General features: G+C 38.7%; 1 protein-coding gene across 5 annotated transcripts in view; it reads left to right on the top strand.

The window, feature by feature from the left end:
• The window catches only part of RASA2 (RAS p21 protein activator 2), a 125879-nt gene that overhangs the window by 32741 nt on the left and 69485 nt on the right, over positions 1–23653 (top strand). For all 5 annotated transcript variants that reach the window (XM_070072739.1, XM_070072737.1, XM_070072736.1 and 2 more), the window contains 3 exons: positions 3452–3555; positions 12609–12703; positions 22644–22720. In XM_070072739.1, coding sequence (XP_069928840.1) covers positions 3452–3555; positions 12609–12703; positions 22644–22720 — 276 coding nt within the window. The remainder of the gene's footprint in view (positions 1–3451; positions 3556–12608; positions 12704–22643; positions 22721–23653) is intronic.

Raw genomic sequence — 23653 nt, 5'->3', positions numbered from 1 at the left:
GTAAAACATCTTGGTCTCCTGGTTTTCAGTTCAGTGTTCTCTACCTTGTGAATGTTGTGATAAGCTGTTAAGCCAAAAGTCAGTACATGTCATTTAGATCTTTTATGGGTTGTGGATAGTCTGGATACAGAGTTTTTGTAGCAAATGAGTAGGAGTTAGATAAGGAAGTTATAGCTTCTAAACCTCTCCTTCAAATCCTTTTAGGAAATAGTTGAGTAATAGCAGCACTACTCATACCACATCAGGAATTTCCTCAGGAGTCATACACATGATAATAGGTCAGTGATAACCAGTACAGAGTTGTTTTAAAAACAATACAAGTCTAATCACAGCTGCTGCTTGTCAATGTTTTTTTTTTTTTTTTTCATTTTAAAGATTTATTTATTTATTTGAAAGAGTTACAGAGAAGGAGAGGCAGAGACAGAGAGCGAGAGCGAGATCTCCCATCTGCTGGTTTACTCCTCAGATGGCTACAATTGTCAGGGCTGTACCAGGCCAGAGCCAGGAGCTTCATCTAAGTTTCCCAATGTGGGTGCAGGTGCCCAGTGACTTGGCCCATCTTCCACCGCTTTCCCAGGTGCATTAGCATGGAGCGGGATCGGAAATGAAGCAGCTGGGACTCAAACTGGTATCCATATATGGGATGCCAGCATTGCAGGTGGTGGCTTTATCCACTACGACCCAGTGCCAGCCCCTTCTTGTCAACTTTTTTAGAGTTTTCTTCAAATGGATCGATCGATTATTTTATAAAATAAAGCTGTGAGCTCCCAGTTGAAGAGATTAGGTTGTTGAGATTGCAGTGATACAACTAAATAATTCTCATGTTCTTAGTTGGTTTTAGAATTTACTTTAATATTTACATGTGGTATATGAAGGACACTTTCCATTTCATAATTGTTTCTAAAATGATACAGAGGAGAGAAGTACCTACACATTTTATGTCTGCCTAATAGTTTTTTTCATTGATTTTTGTGTAAACACTAATTAGAAGATGCTAGTTGCATTGACAGACCAACTTTAAAAAGTTTACTTTGGCTGTATTTGAAGTAAAGGATATGCAGAAGTTGAGCAGGTGCTGTAACAACTAAAAAGCTGAGTCTTTTCTATACAAGGTCAGAAATGACTTCTGAAGGAACATTTTAGCTTTTCTAATGCCATCTAAAGATATTTCATCCTAGAAACACTTTAAAATGAACCATTGTTTAAATGAAACTCATTCTCAGAAAAGAGATACTTGACAAGAGATGTTCACTAGCATTTCAGAGAGTCATGTCTTCATGTAGGAATTTAAATATGAAGGCATCTCAAAAATTTATGGAAAATGAAAGTAAAAGATAAGTTTATTGTAGTGCAAAAAATTTGGAGATCCATGCGTAGTTTTTTCATGATAGGTATTTTGCTTTAACTTTTTGAATATTCTCCGTAACATCAAAGTAGCATTATTAAAATGAACATATAAAAATAAGCTACTCATAGGAGAAATTCTTTATAGTTTAGGGGTAGGCAAAGATTACTTAGGATGTAGAAAGCACTAATTTTAAAATCTCTGTTCCAGGCCAGCGCCGCGGTTCAATAGGCTAATCCTCCGTCTTGCAGCGCCAGCACACCGGGTTCTAGTCCCAGGTGGGGCGCCGGATTCTGTCCCGGTTGCCCCTCTTCCAGGCCAGCTCTCTGCTGTGGCCAGGGAGTGCAGTGGAGGATGGCCCAAGTCCTTGGGCCTTGCACCCGCATGGGAGACCAGGAGAAGTACCTGGCTCCTGCCATCGGATCAGTGCGGTGCGCCAGCCGCAGCGCGGCGGCCATGGCGGCCATTGGAGGGTGAACCAATAGCAAAAGGAAGACTTTCTCTCTGTCTCTCTCTCTCACTGTCCACTCTGCCTGTCAAAAAAAATAAATAAAAAATAAATTTTCTTGATGATCTCTTTTAAAGAACAGAGACTTTTTTTTTCTTTTGAAATGTTTTCTATATTGATTAGGGTAGAGATTATACAGATGTATACATTTATCATGTTCCATTTACTAGCATAGCTAAAAATTTTTTAAATTAATTAATTTATTTGAAAGCCAGAGTTAGAAAGAGAGGGAAAGACAAAGAGAGGTATTCTCCAAATGGCCACAACAGCCTTGGGCTTGGCCAGGCTGAAGCCAGGAACTAAGAGCTTCCTCTGGGTCTCCCATGTGGGTGCAGGGACCCAAGGCCTTGGGCCATCTTCCACTGCTTTCCCAGGTACATTAGCAGGGAGCTGAATCAGAAGTGGAGCACCTGGGGCTCAAACTGGCACCCATATGGGATGCCGACGTCTCAGATAGCGGCTCCACCTGCTATTGCCACAGCGCAGGCCCAGAAGAGCTAAAATTAAAAAGATTGTCAAATACCAAGATCTGGAACAACTGTAATTCTCTCATACATTGCTAGTAGGAGTGTAAAATGGTCAGCCACCATGGAAAAGAGTTTGGCAGTTATAAACATTTCATCTACCCTTTAACTCAATAATTCTCCTCTCAGTTACTTATCCCAAAGAATTGAAAGCTTATGTCCAAGAAAAGCCTTGTATAAAAATGTTCATAGCATGTTTACTTTTAATAGTTTCCAAACTGGAAACAATTCAAATGGCATCACTAGGAGAATGGATTGTAGAATACTGTGCAGTAGTAAACTACTATATATAAGTAAACTACTATATATGCAATAACATGGGAAAAATCCTGCAGACATTAATGTTAGTGGAAAAAGCTGGATACAGGAGTACATACAATCACTCATTTATATGAAATTCTAGAAAAGATGTATAGTGCTAGAAATCAGATTGCTGGTTATCTGTGGCAGGTGTGGTGGAGTGACTGCAGAGAGGCATGCGGGAACTTTGGGGAAGATAGCAGTGTTCTGTATTTTGATTGGGGTGGAGGTTATACAGATGTATACATATATCAAAAGGCATCAACCCTAAATGGGATGTAATTCTATGCAGTGTATACCTCAATAAGACTGATTATAAAATAACCTGTTTCAATTTTTAAAATGTATTTTTAAAGTAATATTTTAGGTAACATTACTCATTTTAGGTGCTATGTATTATTGTGATTCATATGGCTTTACATATTTCTAAGATGATGAAGTGAATGACATTGTCCTCAGCTCCCCTTTATGTCCACTTTCAGTAAACATTGATCCCAGGCAATTACTGTGTCCTCTGTCCACAGGACTTTGGAAAAACTTTCTGTTCCAAACACATCCTGGCAACTGAAATCCTGTCAGTTCAGCCTGCTTTGTATAGGGTATATCATTGAAAGTTAGCATTGAGAATGATTTCTTTGCTTCTGTAGAGTTTTTAGTGTGTAATTTCACTGATTTTATTGAAAGTAGTATTAACAGCACAATTACTGATAGTGATACTAATCAGTTATTTATTTGCTATTATAAAGTAATGAGCTTCCTCTCTTTTCTCTCTAGCCCATTTTTCAGTGAAGAATTTTACTTTGAGATTCCAAGAACTTTCCAGTATTTGTCATTCTATGTTTATGATAAAAATGTTTTACAAAGAGATCTTCGTATAGGTATGTGCCATTCATAATTATCTCTTATCACAGCCTTGATATTAATATTTATTGTTTCTCTATAAAATATTAAATAAACTGCATAAAAATATGTGCTCAACATTTATAGCCATTTTCTCTAGATATCATGTTCAGTTGTGAATTTGATTTTCTAAAAATTTATTTATTTGTCAGACAGATATATAGAAGGAAAGATTCCATTTGCTGCTTGACTCCCTAGATGCTCATAACAGCCAGGGCTAGACCACGATCAGGAGCTGGAAACTTAATCCAGGTTTCACATATAGGTGGCAGGGACGTAATTACTTGAGCCCATCACACCTGCCTCCCAGCGTCTGCGTTAGCAGGCAGCTAGAGGCAGAAGCCAGAGTTGAGCATTGAACACAGGTACACAGATGTGGAGTGTGGGCATCTTCACTAACTTCTTAACCACTAGACCAAATGCCCACCGTGTGGATTTGACTTTCAGCTTTTATGTTCAGCTTAGATGACCCTTCTCAAAGAGACCCTTGCTGAGCCCTTACTCACTGTGTCATATGTTACTATGCTACCTGATGGCCTCCTTTCCATAGTTCTCATTTATGCTTGTTCATTAGTTCATTGTTTAAAATCTGGGTTGTCTATATAAATGTATTTTGAGGGGCAGGGATTATGTCTCAGAGTGCCTTATATTTAGCAAATGTTCAGTAAGCACTTATTGAATAGTTCAAGTAGCAGGTTTTTTGTTTTGTTTTGTTTTGCTTTGTTTTGTTTTGTTTTCTGACAGGCAGAGTGGACAGTGAGAGAGAGAGAGAGACAGAGAGAAAGGTCTTCCTTTTGCCGTTGGTTCACCCTCCATGGCCGCCACAGCCGGCACGCTGCGGCCAGCGCACCGCACTGATCTAATGGCAGGAGCCAGGTACTTTTCCTGGTCTCCCATGGGGTGCAGGGCCCAAGCACTTGGGCCATCCTCCACTGCACTCCCTGGCCACAGCAGAGAGCTGGCCTGGAAGAGGGGCAACCAGGACAGAATCCGGCGCCCCGACCGGGACTAGAACCCAGCGTGCCTTTTTTTTTTTTTTTTAAGATTTATTTATTTTACTTGAAAGAGTTACGCAGAGAGAGAAGGAGAGGCAGAGCAAGAGAGAGGTCTTCCATCCGCTGGTTCACTCTCCAACTGGCTGCAACAGCCGGAGCTGTGCTGATCTGAAGCCAGGAGCCAGGAGTTTCCTCTGGGTCTCCCACACGGGTGTAGGGGCCCAAGAGCTTGGGCCATCTTCTACTGCCTTCCCATGCCATAGCAGAGAGCTGGATAGGAAGTGGAGCAGTCCGGACTCGAACCGGAGTCCATATGGGATGCAGGCACTGTAGGCGGTGTCCTTACCCGGCACACCACAGTGCTGGCAGTAGTTTTATATATAGAGATTGCAGTGTTGATTCCTCCAAAGACCTATATTTTGAGGTTTTTCTTACAGATGCTTGCTACTTATTTCCTTCAAATCTCTGTAATCTGGTTTCTTCATTTTCTGACAAACATCATTTTTGAAATTTGCCAAAATTATTTTAAAGTAAATCAAATAACATTTTAAAATTGAGGATTTTTTCCTTAATTATAAAACTATCATGTGTTCTAGTGATTACTAGTGACACTGCACAAGAACAACTACAGTTTATAACTTGGTATATTTCTTCCCATTCTTTATCCCATGTACTTATCACACTTTACTGTTCCATTTTTTCCTTTTTCGTTTATTATATTAGTATCCTTTTCTTGTATCACTAATGTATTTTTCAAAAACGCTTGCCATATAATATATAAAATCTTTTGTACAAAATATATGATAACCACTACCTTGTTGATGAACATTTGTTTCCTAATTTTTGGCATTTTTTTCCTTCCGCATAAATTTTTGTAGATCTTTTTTCTTTTTTCCTAAATGAGGGAACGAGGAGAGGGAGAAATAGCAAGAGAGCACTCCTATCTTCTGGTTTACTCCCTGAATGCCTGCAGTGAGGCTAGGCTGGGCCAGGAGCTGGGAACTCAGTCCTGATCTCTCACATGGATAGTAGGAACCTGGTTACTTGAGTGGTCACTAATGCAGAGTGTGTGTTAGTGTTATCTTTCTGGTGAGTTCTAAAAAGTGTACCATTTGTTATGCAGAGTAATTTATTTGTAGCAAGTAAGGAGCTGAAGCTAAGAATCAAACCCAGGTACTCTGATGTAGCATGGAGACATAACTGGCTTTTTTGGGGGTTAACTTAAGTATTTATTTATTTTTATTTATTTGAAAGGCAGAGCGTGAGAAAGAAAGAGAACGCACGCTCTTCCAACCACTGATTTACTCCCCAAAAACTCCCAACAATCAGTGTTGGACCAGGCCAGAGCCAGGAATTCCATCCAGATCTCCATTGTGAATGGTAGGGACCCAAATACTTGAGCCATCATCTCTGCTTCCCAGGGTGTGCATTAGCAGGAATGCTGAATCGGAAGTGGAGGCGGGATTCAGTTCTAGGTGCTTTGATACAGGATCTGGGCATCCCAAACAGTGGTTTAATGCTTTGTACCGCAACACCTGCCCCTTAACTGGCTTCTTAACCAACCACTAGGCCATATGCCTGCTCCTATTCATAAATTTTTAACATTTTTAAATTTTTCTTTTGTCATTAACTCAGAAGGGTTGTTTTAGTTTTAAATTTTGAGCTATTAGAAATTGAATTCCTTTAATTTTGAGTTTCCCATTTGAGAATTTAACAGTGAGAAAACATTTCTGGAAGTGAAATTGGAGCTAGAGTTGATTAAACCATCTTTTAAAAATTGTTTTTTAATTTTTTTAAAAGATTCACTTATTTTTATTTGAAAGACAAAGTTACAGAGAGGCAGAGGCGGAGAGAGAGAGAGAGGTCTTCTACTCACTAGTTTACTCCCCAAAAGGCCACTATAGCCAGAGCTGAGCTGATCCAAAGCCAGGAGCCAGGAACTTCTTCCAGGTCTGCCATGTGGGTGCAGGACCCCAAGAACTTGGGCCAACTTTTGCTGCTTTCCCAGGTGCATTAGCAGGGAGCTGGATTGGAAGTGGAGCAGCTGGGATTCAAACCGGCCCCCATATGGGATGCCAGCATTGCAGGCTTTACCCACTATGCCATAGCACTGGCCTTTTTTAAAAAATTTTATTTAAGGTGTACAGATCTTGTGTATTTCATATATACAGATTTAGGAACATAGTTATACTTCCCACCCTACCCTCCTCTCACCCATACTCCCACCCTCCTTCCTCCCTTTCCTATTCCCACTCTTAATTTTTACAAAGAACTATTTTCAGTTTACTTTATAATCATGAGATTAACCCCTCACTAAGTAAAAAGTTCACTGTTCCTTAACAGTAGAGACAAGGGCTTTAAATGATCATCAAATCTCAAAATGTCAATTTCACTCCAAAACATTACATTTTAAGTACTCTATTAGTTACAATAGATCAGGGAAAACATGTGGTATCTCTCTTTCTGGGACTGGCTTATTTCTTTAAGTTTAAAGATTTCTGGTTACATCCATTTTGTTGCAAAAGACATGATTTTTTTTTTAAACTGCTGAGTAGTATTCCATAGTGTATATATATATCATAATTTCTTTATCCAGTACATCAGTTGATGGATATCTGGCTTATCTTAGCTATTGTGAATTGAGCTGTGGTGAACATGGGGGTACAGATAACTCCTTCATCTGCTGATTTAATTTGTTGTGTTAATTCCTAAGAGTGGGATTACTGGGTCATATGGTAGATCTATTTCCAGATTTCTGAGGTATCTGTATACTGTTTTCCACAATGGCTGTACCAGTTTACATTCTTACAACAGTGGAATAGGGTACCTTTGTCCCCACATTCTTTCCAGTGTTTATTGTTGATTTCTGTAGGAGAGCCATTCTAACTGGGGTGAGGTGAAACCTCGTTGTAGAGAACTATCTTTTAACCTTAAAGTCTGAGTGTGTGCACTAATTGACTATAGCGTTAAGAGTTTATTTTTGTTTTCAATTATATAAATATATGGATATCTTTCTGTAAAAAATATTAAACTATGGCATTATAGATAATGCTAAATTTACTTTTCCTACTGCCCTATCCAAATCTCTTTCCCCAAAATTATCAATAAGGAGCATAATTTTTCATATTAGTTATCTGTATATGAGTAGTTAGTATAAAAACTGAATTATGAATTAATTAAAATCTTGAGACCAAGGTCCATACTGCAAAAAGATAGGAAACTGTAAAGTTAAGGCATCCTTACTGTGTAATATATTTTCCTAAGGTATAGGATCGTCTTTTCTGTAAAAGGAAAAAAGATAAATTTAGGTATATATTTCCATTTCCAATAATTATTCTAATAATACTGAAATTAAAATATAAATATTATAACTCCTAATGTGTATATTCTACTTAATTTATTTTTCAAGGAATCTGGAGTTTAGACAAGTGAACTATAAGCTAGTAGCCTTCAATGCCATTTTTTTTTTCTTTTCCCCTGCTTCAGAATTCTACGGAGATAAAAGGTTTTCACTAGAATAAACTAAGAGACCCGAATTTCAGTCATATCTTTATTGTTCTCTGTGTGACTTGACTTTCTTAGGCCTGGCTCATCTGTAACATAAGGCTAGATTCCAGATAGCTAAGGTCTTCCAACTCTTTGAATTATAATTTGTTACAATTTAGCCGTTAAGGGTCATCTACTGTTCAGGTATTACCTATGACTACTCTTTTGATGTCTGTTTGCACAGAGACTGTAACTAGTTATCTCTTACTTCATAACAAACCACTCTAATATATCATGGCTTAATATAGCAACCATAGATTAATTTACAAGCCTGTGGGTTGTCATTTTATGCTGGGCTCAGCTGGATGATTCTTCCAATGGTCTCACCTGAAGTCACTAATAAGCTGTTATTTGGGAGACTGATTGGAACTGGATGGTCTGATTTATGTACTATGGTTGATACTGGTTATTTTCTGGACCCTGCCCTCCACATGATCTCAGGGTTCTAAGAGGTCAGGTTCTTGTCCTGTATCACAGGTGCTCATATCTCACGGCAAAAACAAGTCAACCCCAGAGATAGTGCTGGAGGGGGACCACACAATGGCAAAGGTACAGGAAGCATGGTTTTTTGGAGGCAATGAATATAGCTTTCTGCCACTTAAACCCTGTTACCCTAAGTTGCTACATGCTGCCTTTTTTTTTTTGGACAGGCAGAGTTAGAAACAGAGAGAAAGGTCTTCCTTCTGTTGGTTCACCCCCCAGATGGCTGCTATGGCCAGCGCACTGCGCCAATCTGAAGCCAGGAGCCAGGCGCTTCCTCCTGATCTCCCATGCAGGTGCAGGGCCCAAGCACTTGGGCCATCCTCCACTGCCTTCCTGGGCCACAGCAGAGAGCTAGACCGGAAGAGGAGCAACCGGGATAGAATCCGGCGCCCCACCTGGGACTAGAACCCGGGGTACTGGCGCCGCAGGCAGAGGATTAGCCTAGTGAGCCACGGCGCCGGCCTGCCATTGGTTTTGAATTGCTGTTGTTGAGTATTCTGCCAGAATTTGTTTAGTCTCCTGGTCCTTTTTCGCCTTGTATAGGGTCACATTGGTGTCACTCCATTTCTACTAATGCCCAAGTAGGAATAGGGCTATCAAGATTTTGTCCATTGGTGATCTGTTTAAGACTGAAATTCCTAAAATGCATTCTATCTAAAAATGGAGCCGAGGACAACACAGTATTATTGATGGCAAGAAAATGCTGCTTAAAAGTGATACTGGAAAACTAAGAACATTTAGAGATAACATAAATGGTTTCTGTGCCCACAGTTCCTTCATTTCTTTTTGTGTTTCCTCTCCTTGTGTGATTTTTAAGGAACTAATACAGCATTTGGTGTGTGTATGTTCCGTTTTGAGTTCCTTCTGTCTCTGAGCTTGTCAGGACAGTGAGGAAATGAAATAATACCTTCAAATGATTTGTTGGGAAGTTTGTTCTTGGGTGATTTTTTTGGTTGAGGTTAGTGATTTCCTGGCTAACGAAATAGTGAGTTAACTTTGTTTAAAATAGTAAACATTGACCTAAAACAATCTTGATTTTTGTTTTTTAAGATTTATTTATTTGAAAGGCAGAGTGTCAGAAAGGAAGAGACAGAAAGAGCTCTTCCATCTGTTGGTTTACTCTCCAAATGGCCATAATAGCCAGGTCTGAGCCAGGAAGAAGCTGGGAGCCAGGAACTCCATCTGATCTCCCTTATAGGTGGTATGGACCCAAGTACTTGAGCCATCTTCCATTGCCTTCCCAGGCGCATTAACAGGGAGCTGGATTGAAAATGGAGTAGCTGAGACTCGAACTGGGATTCCGGTATGTGATGCTGGCATCACAAGTGTCAGCTTAACCTGCTGTACCACAGCACCAGCCCCACAAAATAAGTGTTTAAGATCATTAGAACCAAAAGTTATCTTTGATGCAGAGGAGGCATATCAGCTGTAGAAAGTTCAAATAATGAACCCAAGATTACACTAGGCTACAGAGTTAGTGTTTATGTTGGAAGGAACATGGAAAGGCATACATTGATTGTGAAATATGGCTTTAGTACTTGTTGGTTGGCAGGTTTTTAAATATTGCTCAGTTTTCACTTTTGTAAAATGGTGATTAGACCCTTTACCTCCAAGACTGTTACAATAATTAAGCAAAAAATACATATTAATGTCTACCACCTGGTATATTTTCATTAAGCACTGACTTTACTTTCAATTCCTTGCTCTTTCCACTGTATCAGATTGTATACATCTTACATTTAATGACTTCCAGTTTGTTTATCAAAATGATAGTTTTCTTTTTTCTTGGATTTAACTTGTATTTCAGAAATTTGTTCCACCCTTTTCCCTTCCTTATACTGGCTGCATTCACTCTCTTACCTTTCTCTTTCATTCTGTCTTTCTGCCATGCTTTGCCCTGTTTTATTTTCTAGGGATGATACCATTATTTTTTCACGACATATTGCCTAATAAAATGTAGGACCTGTTGTAGGTATATTACCAAATGACTTCAGATAGTTTCTTGGTACCACGTGATTTTCCCTGCTTCTTCAGGCCAACTAGCCTCACGCAACTAAATCTTTACATATCAGAAACTGAGTCCTTTAAAGGAACTTAAGAATAAGAGCTATGAGGGGCCAGCACTGTGGCGCAGTGGGTTAACACCCTGGCCTGAAGTGCCGGGATCCCATATGGGTGCCAGTTCTCGTCCCGGCTGCTCCATTTCCAATCCAGCTCTCTGCTATGGCCTGGGAAAGCAGTAGAAGATGGCCCAAGTCCCTGGACCCCGGCACCCGCATGGGAGACCCGGAAGGAGCACCTGTCTCCTGGCTTTGGATCGGCGCAGCTCCAGCCATTGTGACCAATTGGGGAATGAACCAGTGGATGAAAGACCTCTCTCTCTCTGCCTCTCCTCTCTCTGTGTAACTTTTTCAAATAAATATTTTTAAAAAATTATATGTCATATTTGCAATTTGTTCTTCAGTGGTGTAGAAAAAGCATCAAATACATTAGAAAAAGAGAAGTGTGGTAAATATTAACAATTAGGCAATCCAGGTAAAAAATATGGAAGTTTTATGTACTGTTCTTGAAACCTTTCTCCAAGTTTGAAATTATTTCAAACTTTAAAGAACATCTTAATGTTTATAACACATTGATTTTTATATATATTTTATATATTTAAATATATGTAAGTATATTTAAAGATTTATTTTATTTATTTGAAAGGCAGAGTTCCAAAGAAAGACAGAGAGACACCTTCTTTCCACAGGTTCACTCTGCAAATGGCTGCGCTAGGCTTAGGCCAGTCTAAAACCAGGAGCCTGGAACTCCATCTGAGCCTCCCACTTGGGTGGCAGGGACCCAAGTACATGGGCCATCTTGCACTGCTTTCCCAGGCACATTAGCAGGGAGCTATAGGAAGTGATACAGCTGGGATTTGAACTGGAATGCTGATGTCGCAGGCGGGAGCTTAACTTGCTGTGCTACAATGCAGGCCCCAGATTTTTAGTATATTCATAGAGTTGTGTAACTATTTTCACCAGTTAATTCCAAAATAAAATTTTAACAATAGTTTTCATGTCATTCTTTTCTTTTTCATTTGATACACATAAGTTGACATAACATGACAAAGTTTCTTTACATTTTTCTTAAAATTTTCAAATACTGAATATTGAACCAAAAAACCAAGTTATATAGTAGGTCAAAGGGTTCTTACTTGACAAAGTGTAAGAAAGTGATCTGTTTTTAACTTTTGTTGAAGCTTTTTTGTAGAATCTTGGAATAAATAATCGTCATATGCAAAACTGTGTCTACTTAAATATTGAATTGAGGAAGGAAATGCTTTGTATAACAAGACATTATAGTAAGAACATTTCTGCTTCTTCCTCTCATACTACTTTGTTCATTGTACTGTATATTTCCCTAAGAGAGAAATTCTTTAGGGAACTGTCTTAGTTTTTGTATGCACTGAAGCAACACAGTGCTTGCTATTTTAATAAGTGATTTTTAAAAATGAAATTGTTTTCATCATCGATCTCCAAATTTCTTTTCAATTTTGTTGGTGGTTTATGATTCTCTTTTCTCTTAATTGGAACTTTAAAATTCTTAATTCCAAATATATCTGCTTAAAATTAACCTGAACATAGAATTTATTGATAGTATTAAAGAATTGAGAAGAGTTGGTTCCACTGCCATTGTACATAGCTTTTTGTACTGAATGGATTCTGGGTAAAAGCATGAATCTGAATAAGTACTAAAAAGTGTAGTTGCTTATAAATACAACTGAATTTTTATCTAATCCTCTGATTCAGAATGATCCAGAGAAAGGTCTGCCAAGGGGTAAAGTGAAATGATATACTTTCATGTTTAAAATATAGAAAACTACTTTATAAAGAGATTTTTTAAATTAAAAAATTTAGGTATAAATTATTTTAAAATATCTTCCACTAAGTACATATAACAGTACTAATGAGACTTAGGAGTATACAAAATATGTTTTCTCATATTGTTTTATTTATTTTCTACAGGAAAAGTAGCCATCAAAAAAGAAGACTTGAGTAACCACAGTGGCAAAGAAACTTGGTTTTCACTACAGCCTATTGACTCTAATTCAGAGGTTCAGGTAAATATTAAGGTGTAAGTAATGCTGGACATTGTCACATATGGAAAACGAGTAAAAATAAATACATATGTACATGCATATGTAAAAATACATACTTACATGCATGCATACCAGTTACACCAGTTGATGTAGATAGAGCTTTTATACTGTGTTTTAAATTCTAGCATGAAATATGAACCTTTGGGTAATACGGAGCTGAAGGAAAATGGCTTTGCCATATGAATTTGAGAATGATGCATGTGCATATGCAGCATGCATAGGTTTGAGGGGGATTGTATTATGGAGAACATTCCTTTTTCTTCCCTCAGTTTTTCTGTTTGAGTCTTGGTAGGAAATTATTAATTTTTTAAAAGGGTAGAAAGCTTTAAGGGAAAAGATGTTTTATTAACTCTGACCTTCAGAATCCCTTGAAGTCTGTTATTTTATTTATTCTGATCAGGATGCACTGTTTATGCTCTATTAAGCTGCCCTTGGGAAAATGTTATTCATTCAAACTGTGCCTGATCCCACCATGCAGAGCCTTCATTCCCACCCACCCTTCTGTTGTTCACCTCTTTTATTTGAAAGGGTATCATTACCCTTATTAATCTTCCTGCTTGCCAAAGTTAAGAGGCCTTTTATAGTGTCTGTATGTGAATAAAGATGTATGTTTGGCCACATAGATGAAATTTCTATTTCTCCAGAGAGGTTTAACTTGTTATGTTTTCTATATATAAAAGAATCTTTCTTTTGTCAACCTGTTTATTTACAAAGTATTTTAAGGGTTGTGAATTTATTTCCCAAGGGCATAACTGCAAAGAGGAGTCTCATCTAAGAAGTTATAATTTGCACTGTGACTCAGACAGACATTTAAGACAAGAAAAAAGCACTGCACATGCACCCACAGATGATTTGCAAATAAAGTGCCTGTGTCTCCATTTCCTTATAACCTCTCAAGCATTCTCTGATGAGATTTTTTTTTTTTTTTTTTTTTTGACAGGCAGAGTGGACAGTGAGAGAGACAGAGAGAAAGGTCTTCCTTTGCCGTTGGTTCACCCTCCAATGGCCGCCGCGGCCGGCACGCTGCGGCCGGCGCACCGCGCTGATTCGATGGCAGGAGCCAGGAGCCAGGTGCTTTTTCCTGGTCTCCCATGGGGTGCAGGGCCCAAGCACCTGGGCCATCCTCCACTGCACTCCCTGGCCACAGCAGAGGGCTGGCCTGGAAGAGGGGCAACCGGGACAGAATCCGGCGCCCCGACCGGGACTAGAACCCGGTGTGCCAGCGCCGCTAGGTGGAGGATTAGCCTAGTGAGCCGCGGCGCCGGCCTCTGATGAGATTTTTTAAAAAGGTTTATTATTTTATTTATTTGAAAGAGTTACAGGGAGAGGTAGAGACAGAGATAGAGGTCTTCCATCCAATGGTACACTCCCCAATGGGCCGCAACGGCCGGAGCTGCGCCGATCCAAAGCCTAGAGCCAGGAGCTTCTTCCAGGTCTTCCACACGGGTGCAAGGGGCCCAAGGACTTGAGCCATCTTGTACTGCTTTCTCAGGCCATAGCAGAGAGCTGGATGGGAAGTGGAGCAGCTGAGACTAGAACCAGCGCCTATATGGGATGCCGGCACTTCAGCGTTAACCTGCTGTGCCACAGCACCAGCCCCTGATGAAATTATTGAAAGATTAGAATCTGTACACTAAAATCTCTCCTTAAATAACAAAATATAACTCATGATTTTCCTGTTTTATCCATTCTACCCCATTTTAATATTCTTTTCTTTACATCTGATGAGAATTGTTATTTAGATCATAGTATTGTAAGCATTCCAGGTGAAAGGCAATGTGAGGAAGTAGAAAGAGTTTACATTAGAAGTAAGAAAATTTAGGTCCTACTTTCTATGTGTGATTTAATGAATTTAAATTTCATTTTTGTTAAGTGAGAATAAAAGTATGTTTCTTACATGCTTGTAAGAATTAAGTGAGGTATCTTTAAGAGTAAAGTTGAAAGCTGTTAATTGTTATATGTATGTAAAATATCTGTTTACCATCAGTCAGTTGGCTTACTTTTCCCCCAGTATGTCTTAACCAGAAGACAGATGGAAAAGTTTTAAAGTACCAGTTTTTCTTTTTAGTAGTTTTAACAAAAGGTGATATAACAAATGGCTTTAAAAATTTGGTCTAAAATAAGATTTGAGGATTATTTTAAGATAATTTATTAAGTGCATTCTTAGAAACCAGTGTAAGTTTGCTGAAGGATTTAAGTGTGCCAGCTCTCCAAAAGCAGAAATCTACATTATAATTTTAATGTAATTCTTGGAGATCATATTAGAGACTGCACTGGGATAGAGACTTTTATTTGATAGTATATATAAAACTGATCTTTGAAACATGAAAATTCTGGAAGCAGCATTTACCTATTAGGTATAATGTTGTCATTTTAAAGTTTGCTAGAAGTTTTCATGAGCATGATTTATTAACCTTTATAGCTCTTGTGTCTTAAAAGGTAGTATTTTCTAAGATTTGCCCCACTATTTAAAATAAATTTTAGAAGGAAGAGAAGAGGGATGCATATCACTTTTTAGTTTAATATAACACCATTGGGAATATTGTTGTCTGGCCTCAAACTGATCTGGTGATACTAAAGTAACTTTGTGCGTCTAGAAAAGCAACCCATGGTTCACATAAATCTGACTTTGTTAGTACTTTGTTTACCTGCTTATGTATTTATTTTATTCAAAATGCAGAGAGTAAAGGAAATACCTTCCATCCACTGGTTTACTCCCCAAATCCCTACAAAAGCTAGGGCTTAGACCAGCTAAAGCTAGGAGCCTAGAATTCAATCCAGTCTCCCATATGAGTGGAGGGACCCAGCTACTTGAGCTATCGTCTGCTGCCTACCAGGATGCATGCTATCAGGAAGCTGGATCGGAAGCAGAGCTCAGCCTTACCCTTTGCACTTGGATGTGAGATATTAGTGTCCCAAGGGGCAACTCAATTGTTGCATGAAATACCCCCCACATATAAATTTTATAAAATTTGATAAAAATAACTTAAAAATTAAGAGCAGTTGGTTAGGGCAGTATGTGAAAGCTATGAGACAGTGAGTCCAGTAGGAACTCAAATAATTGCATTGAGTAATTAAAACCATAATATCAAGCACAGTACTAAGTACTTGAATGTACATTGTCCCATTTATTTTTTAATACGTGAGGTAGGTAGTATTACCTCTGTTTTACAAATAAGATAAATGGGATTCTCAGAGGTTAAATGAGTTCTACAAAGTCACAGAACTGCTCACCCGTGGAGTTGTGATTCCAAAGGAGAACTGTCTGATTATAAAATTCCTGTCCACAGTTCTTTGCTACCTTTCACTGTTCTGTACAGTTAGTCATAAAAAGTCTTGGACAGGGGCCATTGTTGTGGAATAGTAGGTAAAACTGCCACATGTGTGCCAGTTTATGTCCTGGCTGCTTCATTTCCTATCTAACTCCCTGCTGATGGCCAGGGAAAAGCAGCAGATAGCCCAAGTATTTGGGCTCCTGCTACCCATGAGGGAGACCTGGATGAAGCTTCTTGCTCCTGGCTTCAGCCTGGCTCAGCCCTGGCTATTACATTCATCTGAGGAGTGAACCAGTGGGTGGAATATTGCTTTCTCTCTAACTCTGATTTTCAAATAAATAAACCTTTAAAAAATAATAAATGAAAAAATCTTGGACAGATTAAGATTAGGAGGATCATTTAAATAGTATCGGAGTAAAGAGAACAAAATCCTACTCAGATAAGCTCAGGGAAAAGGGAGGGGGCATTGGAAAGTTCTAGGGAGTTTCTTGGAATTTGTAAGAACTTCACTGTGGAGGCCTGCAGGTTAAGCCACCGCTTGAGATGCTGGCATTCCATTATCAGAGTGTACCATGAGTCCAGGTTGCTCTGCTTCCGATCCAGCTCGCTGCTGGTGCACTTGGGAAGGCAGCCAAAGATGGCCCAAGTTTTGGGCTCTTGCTTACCCTGTTGAAGACTAGGATAGAGTTCCAGGATCACGGCTTTGGCCTGACCCTACCCCAGATGTTGCTGTTATTTGAGCGATGAACCTGTGGATGGAAGATGTCTCTATCTCTCTCTCTCTCTCTGCCTTCCAAATAAATAAATAAATCTTAAAGAAAAAAAGAGCTTTATTATGGCCATTATGAGCTAGAAAGTTTTCAGGTACTTGCAGAGGAGCTGTTTGTTACCTTTAGTGGGAGTTAGGTTCTTAACAGCCTAGATAAAATTCATATACATTAAAATTATTTTTGAAAAGACTTTGATATCTCTAAATGTATATTAATTTTTTTTTGGTTAACCATCACATAAAATAGTTGAGTTGCATGTGGTGCCACAGTGAATGAAAAGTATATACTATATCTTTAAACTCTAGACTCTAGCTCAGTGCAGTAGTAGATACTGCAGGAATCACAGTGGGAAGTTAGACCCAGTGATTCCTTTCTTCCTCTTCAGATGCTCACCGTGCTGAGTATACTGTGTCATGTTTTTTCTTTGTTATTTTGCAAAGTAAATAGTTAATGTTTTCTTTTAAGCTTTCCCTCTCACTGTAATAACTATTCACTTTGCAAAATGAAAAGAAAAAAAACACCCTTTAGTAATGAGATTCCCTTGTGTTCTTTTTGTATGTCTGATGCGACAAAGAACTAAAATGGGTAGGCAGTAAGTGCAGCAGTTAAGATGTTGCTTGGGTTGTCCACATCTTATGTTGGAATGTCTGGGTTCTAGTACCAGCCTCTGCTACTGACACCAGCTTCCTGTTAATATGAACCCTGGTGATGGCTCAAGAACTTGAGTCATTTTCACCATGTGCACAGCCTGAATCGAGCTCCAGATTCCTGGCCTGGCTGCTGTGGGCGTTTCAGGAATGAACCAGCAGATAGAAGATCTTTGTGTCTTCCTATCTGTCTTTCAAATAAAATGAATAAATAAAAAAAAATGAAAAATAGGAAAGTTCATGTGGACCAAGTAACATTACATGTTTATGATCAGACCTGTTTTAGTTCTTTGTCAGATTCCTGTCATTACTTGTTTGTGGTTAATACTCTGTTTTCTCTTGGTGTTTTTAAGATTTTATCTTCTGTTTCCAGCAGTTTTACTATGCTGTGTTTATTCTTTATACTATATGTGTTCTTAGGAACGTTTGAATCTGTGGCTTAATGTCTTTCATCAGCTTTGAAAAATTCTAGGCAATTATCTCTTCACTTACCTTTTTTCCTGCCTTATTTTTCTACTGGCACTCTAGTTACATGAATAATGGATCATTTTACCATGTCTCATATGTAAGTTCTTTCCCTGTCTGTGCTTCACTGTGAATTTTTTTAATAGATTTTTAAATTTATTTATGTGAGAGGTATAGGTACAGACAGAGGAACAGACAGAGAGAAAGGTCTTCCATCCAGTGGTTCACTTCTCTGATGGCTGCAACAGCCAGAGCTGGGCCAGTCCCAAGCTGGGAGCCAGGAGACTCTTTCTGGTCTTCCATGCGGGTGCAGGGGACCAGACACTTGGGCCATCTTCTACTTCCATCCCAGGCCATAGCAGGGAGCTAGATTGCAAGAGGAACAGCTGGGACACAAACGGGCACCCATATGGGATGCTGACACTGCAGGTGGAAACTTAGCCAACTGTGCCACAATGCCAGCTCCCCACTGTGAGTATTTCCACTGACTGACATATCCCCCATTTCACCAGTCCTCTTTTCAGCTATGGCGACTTTGCTGTTAAGTATATCTTCATTTTGATTATTACTTCAAAGTTTTTCATTTGATTTATTTAATGGTTCCAGTCATCTGCTCAATTTTTCACTTTGTATCTTGTAAATTGGTGCCCTGATTATTTTTTCACCTGGGTTTTTCATTGTATCTTCTGGAATGTTTAGTAATTTCTAATAGTTTATTTGACATTGAAATAGGAAATATAAGATAATTTGAGACTGAGTTTTCGTTTTTCTCCTCCAGAGGAGATTTATGATATCCTACCAGCAATGTGTATTTCCTTTTCATTGGTCAGAACTGTATCCTGTAGCTATCCTTAGCCATTCTCTCTGGCCTCAAAGGAGTCTAGAAAATGGCATATTTTGCTGGAATTAAAACTGTCCCCTCCACAAAAAAAAAAAAAAAACAACTATAAAAACACTTGTTTTGCTATAACCCCAAATCTATAAAATTATAGGCATAAGTAAAATGAAACTTCAATGTGAAAAAAAAGGAATAATTTTTCTAAATGTTCACAGATTTGGGTTTCTGATAATTTGGGTTTGAACTAATTTAAAATTTTTGTTCATTTTCCTAAAAGCAACATAGTACAATAATAGAAACTTTGAAAATCTAGAGCAAAAAAGAAAATCTTCTGAAATCCTACCAACCAAAGCTAATTTCTGTGTATCAGTAGATGATATTGTAGAAATTACAAATTTATATTTGTACATAAATTTATATTTTATTTTATATTTTGTAAAAATTTATATTTTACTTTGTAACTTATTTCTTTTAGTAAGTATAATGTACATATTTCCCTGTTAACATAGAATGAGGTGTTTTTTAGTTTAGAAATAATTTTCTTTTTTTTTTTTCAGGTTTATTTATTTAAGAGGCAGAGTAAAAATAATTTTCTTAATTTAACTCATAGTGCCCTTTAATTTTAGTGTTTCACCCTAATGGTATGTGTCTTGTGTCTGCCTGTTTCATACTTACTCTTTTCTTGACCACATTAATACACAATTATGTTACTGTTGACTAATACCCAGGGAATGTTCTATTTACCAGTCCGTGGGAGTAATGAACATATTAGGTAGGCTCTGACTCAATGATAATGATTCCTGGTAGAATCATATTAATATTTTTATTTCCTAGGCTTGAGTGGATATAGTACTGTGATTTTAATTGTGAATAAAATGATTTTACCTTTTTCTACTCTATTTTAGTATTTTTTCATTGTTTTAGAAATAGAGATCTCCTGAGAGTTGATAAGTGCTTTGTTAGCATATAGTTTCTATCATGAAATAATGCATACTAAAATAGTAAAACTGTTCTGAAGAGCAGATGTTTGTGTATTTGTCAAGGCTTCTAGGCTTCTTTGATAGGCAGGTAACAGAATATACTGGTATAACAGAAAACATGATTGAAAATTCTAGTTGTGGGTGGGTGTTTGACGGTAGTTAAGTCACAGCTTGGGACACCCACATCCCATATCTGACTGCCTGGTTGAGTCCCAGCTACTCCTCTTCCGATCCAACATCCAGCCAATGTGTACCCTGGGAGGTAGTGAATGATGGCTCAAGTTCTTGGGTCCCTACACCCCAAATGGGAGAGCCAGATTGAATCCCAGGCTCCTGGCTTCCTCCTAACCAAACCTCGACTATTATAGGCATTTGGGAAGTAAACCAGCAGATGGAATATTTCTTTCCATCTGTCTCTCTTTCTCTCTGTCTCAAAATAAAATGGAAAAAAAGAAACGCTGCAGGGGCCAGTGCTTTAGCGCAGTGGGTTAACACCCTGGCCTGAAGCGCTGGCATCCCATATGGGCACCGGTTTGAGACCAGGATGCTCCACTTCCAATTCAGCTCTCTGCTATGGCCTGGGAAAGCAGCAGAAGATGGCCCAAGTCCTTGGACCCCTGCACCCGCCTGGGAGACCTGGAAGAAGCTCCTGGCTCCTGGTTTTGGATCAGCGCAGTTCCAGCCGTTGTGGCCAATTGAGGAGTGAACCAGCAGATAGAAGACTCTCTCTGCCTCTCCTTTCTCTGTGTAATTCTGACTTGCAAATAAATAATAAATAAATCTTAAAAAAAAAAAAAAAAACACTGCAAAATCCTAGTGGAATAATACTACAAATTATTATATACCGTGGCCCTTCAAGGTCACTATTGGATAGGAGAGGTTACAAGTATTAAATATAGGAATAACAGGGGCTGGCGCTGTGGCACAGCAAGTTAAAGCCCTGGCCTGAAGTGCCGGCATCCCATATGGGCGCCTGTTCGAGACCCACTGCTCCACTTCCGATCCAGCGCTTTGCTATGGCCTGGGAAGGCAGTAGAAGATGGCCCAAGTGCTTGGGCCCCTGCATCCATGTGGGAGACCTGGAAGAAATTCCTGACTCCTGGCTTCGTATCCGTGCAGCTCCAGCCTTTGTGGCCAATGGGGGAGTGAACCATCGGATGGAAGACCTCTCTCCCTCCTTCCCTCCCTCTCTCCCTCCCTTCCTCCCTCTCTCTCCCTCTCTCTCTCTCTCCCTCTCCCTCTCTCTCCCTCCCTCCCCCCCTCCCTCTCTCCCCCTCTGCCTCTCCTTTCTCTGTGTAATTCTTTCAAATAAATAAGTAAATCTTTAAAAAAATACAGGAATAACAGAAGACCTAGTTTATAAATTGTAAATTATTTTATAAATATTTGTGTTTAGATTTTTAGTGGGAGATTTGCTTAATTTAGTTTCAGCTCTGTTTAGCTGCTAACTTTACCCTTGTTGATATTTTCATTGCTTTAGAGCTTGGATTTCTCATGCAGACTTTTATATATTAATATCCATTAATTTTTACTGCTCAGCCGGCGCCGCGGCTCACTAGGCTAATCCTCCGCCTTGCAGCGCCGGCACACCGGGTTCTAGTCCCCATCGGGGTGCCGGATTCTGTCCCGGTTGCCCCTCTTCCAGGCCAGCTCTCTGCTGTGGCCCGGGAGTGCAGTGGAGGATGGCCCAAGTGCTTGGGCCCTGCACCCCATGGGAGACCAGGAGAAGCACCTGGCTCCTGCCGTGGGATCAGTGCGGTGTGCCGGCCGCAGCGCGCTGGCAGCGGCGGCCATTGGAAGGTGAACCAATGGCAAAGGAAGACCTTTCTCTCTGTCTCTCTCTCTCACTGTCCACTCTGCCTGTCAAAAAAAAAAAAAAAATTTTTTTTTTACTGCTCATCTAACCTTGAACTTTGTAGCTAGTGGACCTCATTCATTTTTGTGTAACAACTCCCCATAAATAGTGAAAAGTGATTCAGGTTAGGTTTCTGTGAAAAAGTATCTGAAAGGTGTGTTCCAAAGAGGAGAATTGACTGGATAATGAAATTACTCAGACATCATACCCTTGAAATCGCCACTTTGTGTTGTGGGGATTTATCTTGTCATCTGGGTGGAGGTAATCCACCCCTGATTCCTAACCAGCTTAGAATTGCTCTTATCCAGTGGCAGAGTAGAAATATCAAGCTATAGGTTATATTGTTTTTAAGCTTTTGTTTCTTGAGAAGTTGATAGTTTAAATTCCTTTAAACTTACAGTACTGAACTTTAAAAAAAATATATGAATGACTGTTTTAGAAAGTACTCCTTTACATTGTTCCTTCTTTCCATCAGTGCTTTTGGCCATGTATTATCTTTTGTTTATTGCCTTCCCAAATAGAATGTAACCTTCTTGTATTGACTATGTCTTAGACATCTGTGGGTTCCTACCCACTGCTACAGTGCCTCTTAAAATGTAGTAGATAGTCCTTAAATCTTTCTTGTTTAATAAAATTAAGTATCTATAAATCTTAATTTTTATTGCTTTTGTATCATATGATTTCTGTGACTTAATAATAGTGCTTCTGTCTTTATTGCTGGTTTATCTTTTTTGAAATAATGTTACTTCAAATTTTCCTAAAACACTTAACATCTTTCTTTCTGATCTGTGACATTTGAGATACACAAATATTTATTGAACTGGGATTAAAAGTCTTAAATTTGAATACCATGTTTGATATGAACATTTGATTATTTTCTTATCTCCAGAAATTTGATCTACACTGTTGATTAGTGGTCATTTAACAAACACAGAGTGGGGAAAGCCATGGGCTAGTGCTCAGTGAAAATTAAATATTATGGATACCATTTGAAAAAACAGATACCTTTAATTAATATTTTGTCAGTAAAATATAGACTACTCAGTTTATAACTTTTTTTTGTCATTATAGGGTAAAGTTCACCTTGAATTAAAACTGAATGAACTGATAACAGAAAATGGAACTGTGTGCCAGCAGCTTGTTGTACAGTAAGCATATATTTTTTAATCAAAATCAACTAGAAATAGTTCTCCATTTCATATTCTCTGAATCTTAACTCCATATTTTAAATACTTCTGAAACTTGAAAAAAAAAATTCTGGATGAGGCATTTGGTTCAGGGGGTTAAGCTGCCGGTTGAGACACCCGCATCCCATCAGACTACTTGGGTTCAAGTCCCAGCTCTGTTCTCCTTTCCAGCCTTCTGCTGATGTGCTCCGTGGCACATGGTAGCTCAGATAGTTGGGTCCCTGCAACCTATCTGGAAGATACAGTTTGCATTTCTGGCTCCTAGCTCCAGCCTGGTTCAGCCCTGGATGTTGCAGGCATTTGGGGAGTGAACCAGCCATGGGAGATCTCTCTCTCTGTTCCTCTCTTTTATATCTCTCAGCCTTTCAAATTAAAAAAAAGAAAAGTTTTTTTAAAAGGATCCAGTCTAAGCTCACATGTTTAGTTGACATGTCTCTTTAATCTCTGATAATCCAATATAGTTTTTAGCCTTACTTTGTCTTTCATGCTAATGACATTTTTAAAGAATTTTGGCCAGTTATTTTTAAAAATATTTTTCAATTTGAATTTACCTATTAAAAACAATTCAAAATTTTCTTTTTAGAACATTTAGTTAAGTTACTTGAATTAGGCCTCTCTCCACTACTCGCTTACCTGATTCAATTTGGTTATGGTAATATAGTTATTTGGATTATTTTGGTTTGTTTGCATTCAGTTTAAGATCCCCTTCCATCCTTGTTGGATTAATTTTATTTTTTAATGTATTGACTATTAGCATGATTTCAAATGTCAAGACTGTATCAAAGGTATTCCTCAGAGATAGGACTTAATCCCCTCTTCCTACCCATTCCAGGCACCATATTCTGATTACTATCCTTATAGTTTTGCCTTTATTAAAATGTTATTTAAACAGTC

Source organism: Oryctolagus cuniculus, chromosome 4 (assembly GCF_964237555.1).
Source record: "Oryctolagus cuniculus chromosome 4, mOryCun1.1, whole genome shotgun sequence".
Classification (NCBI taxonomy): domain Eukaryota; kingdom Metazoa; phylum Chordata; class Mammalia; order Lagomorpha; family Leporidae; genus Oryctolagus; species Oryctolagus cuniculus.
Note: the sequence above shows the minus strand (reverse complement) of the source record. Positions and strands in the feature narration are given on the sequence as shown.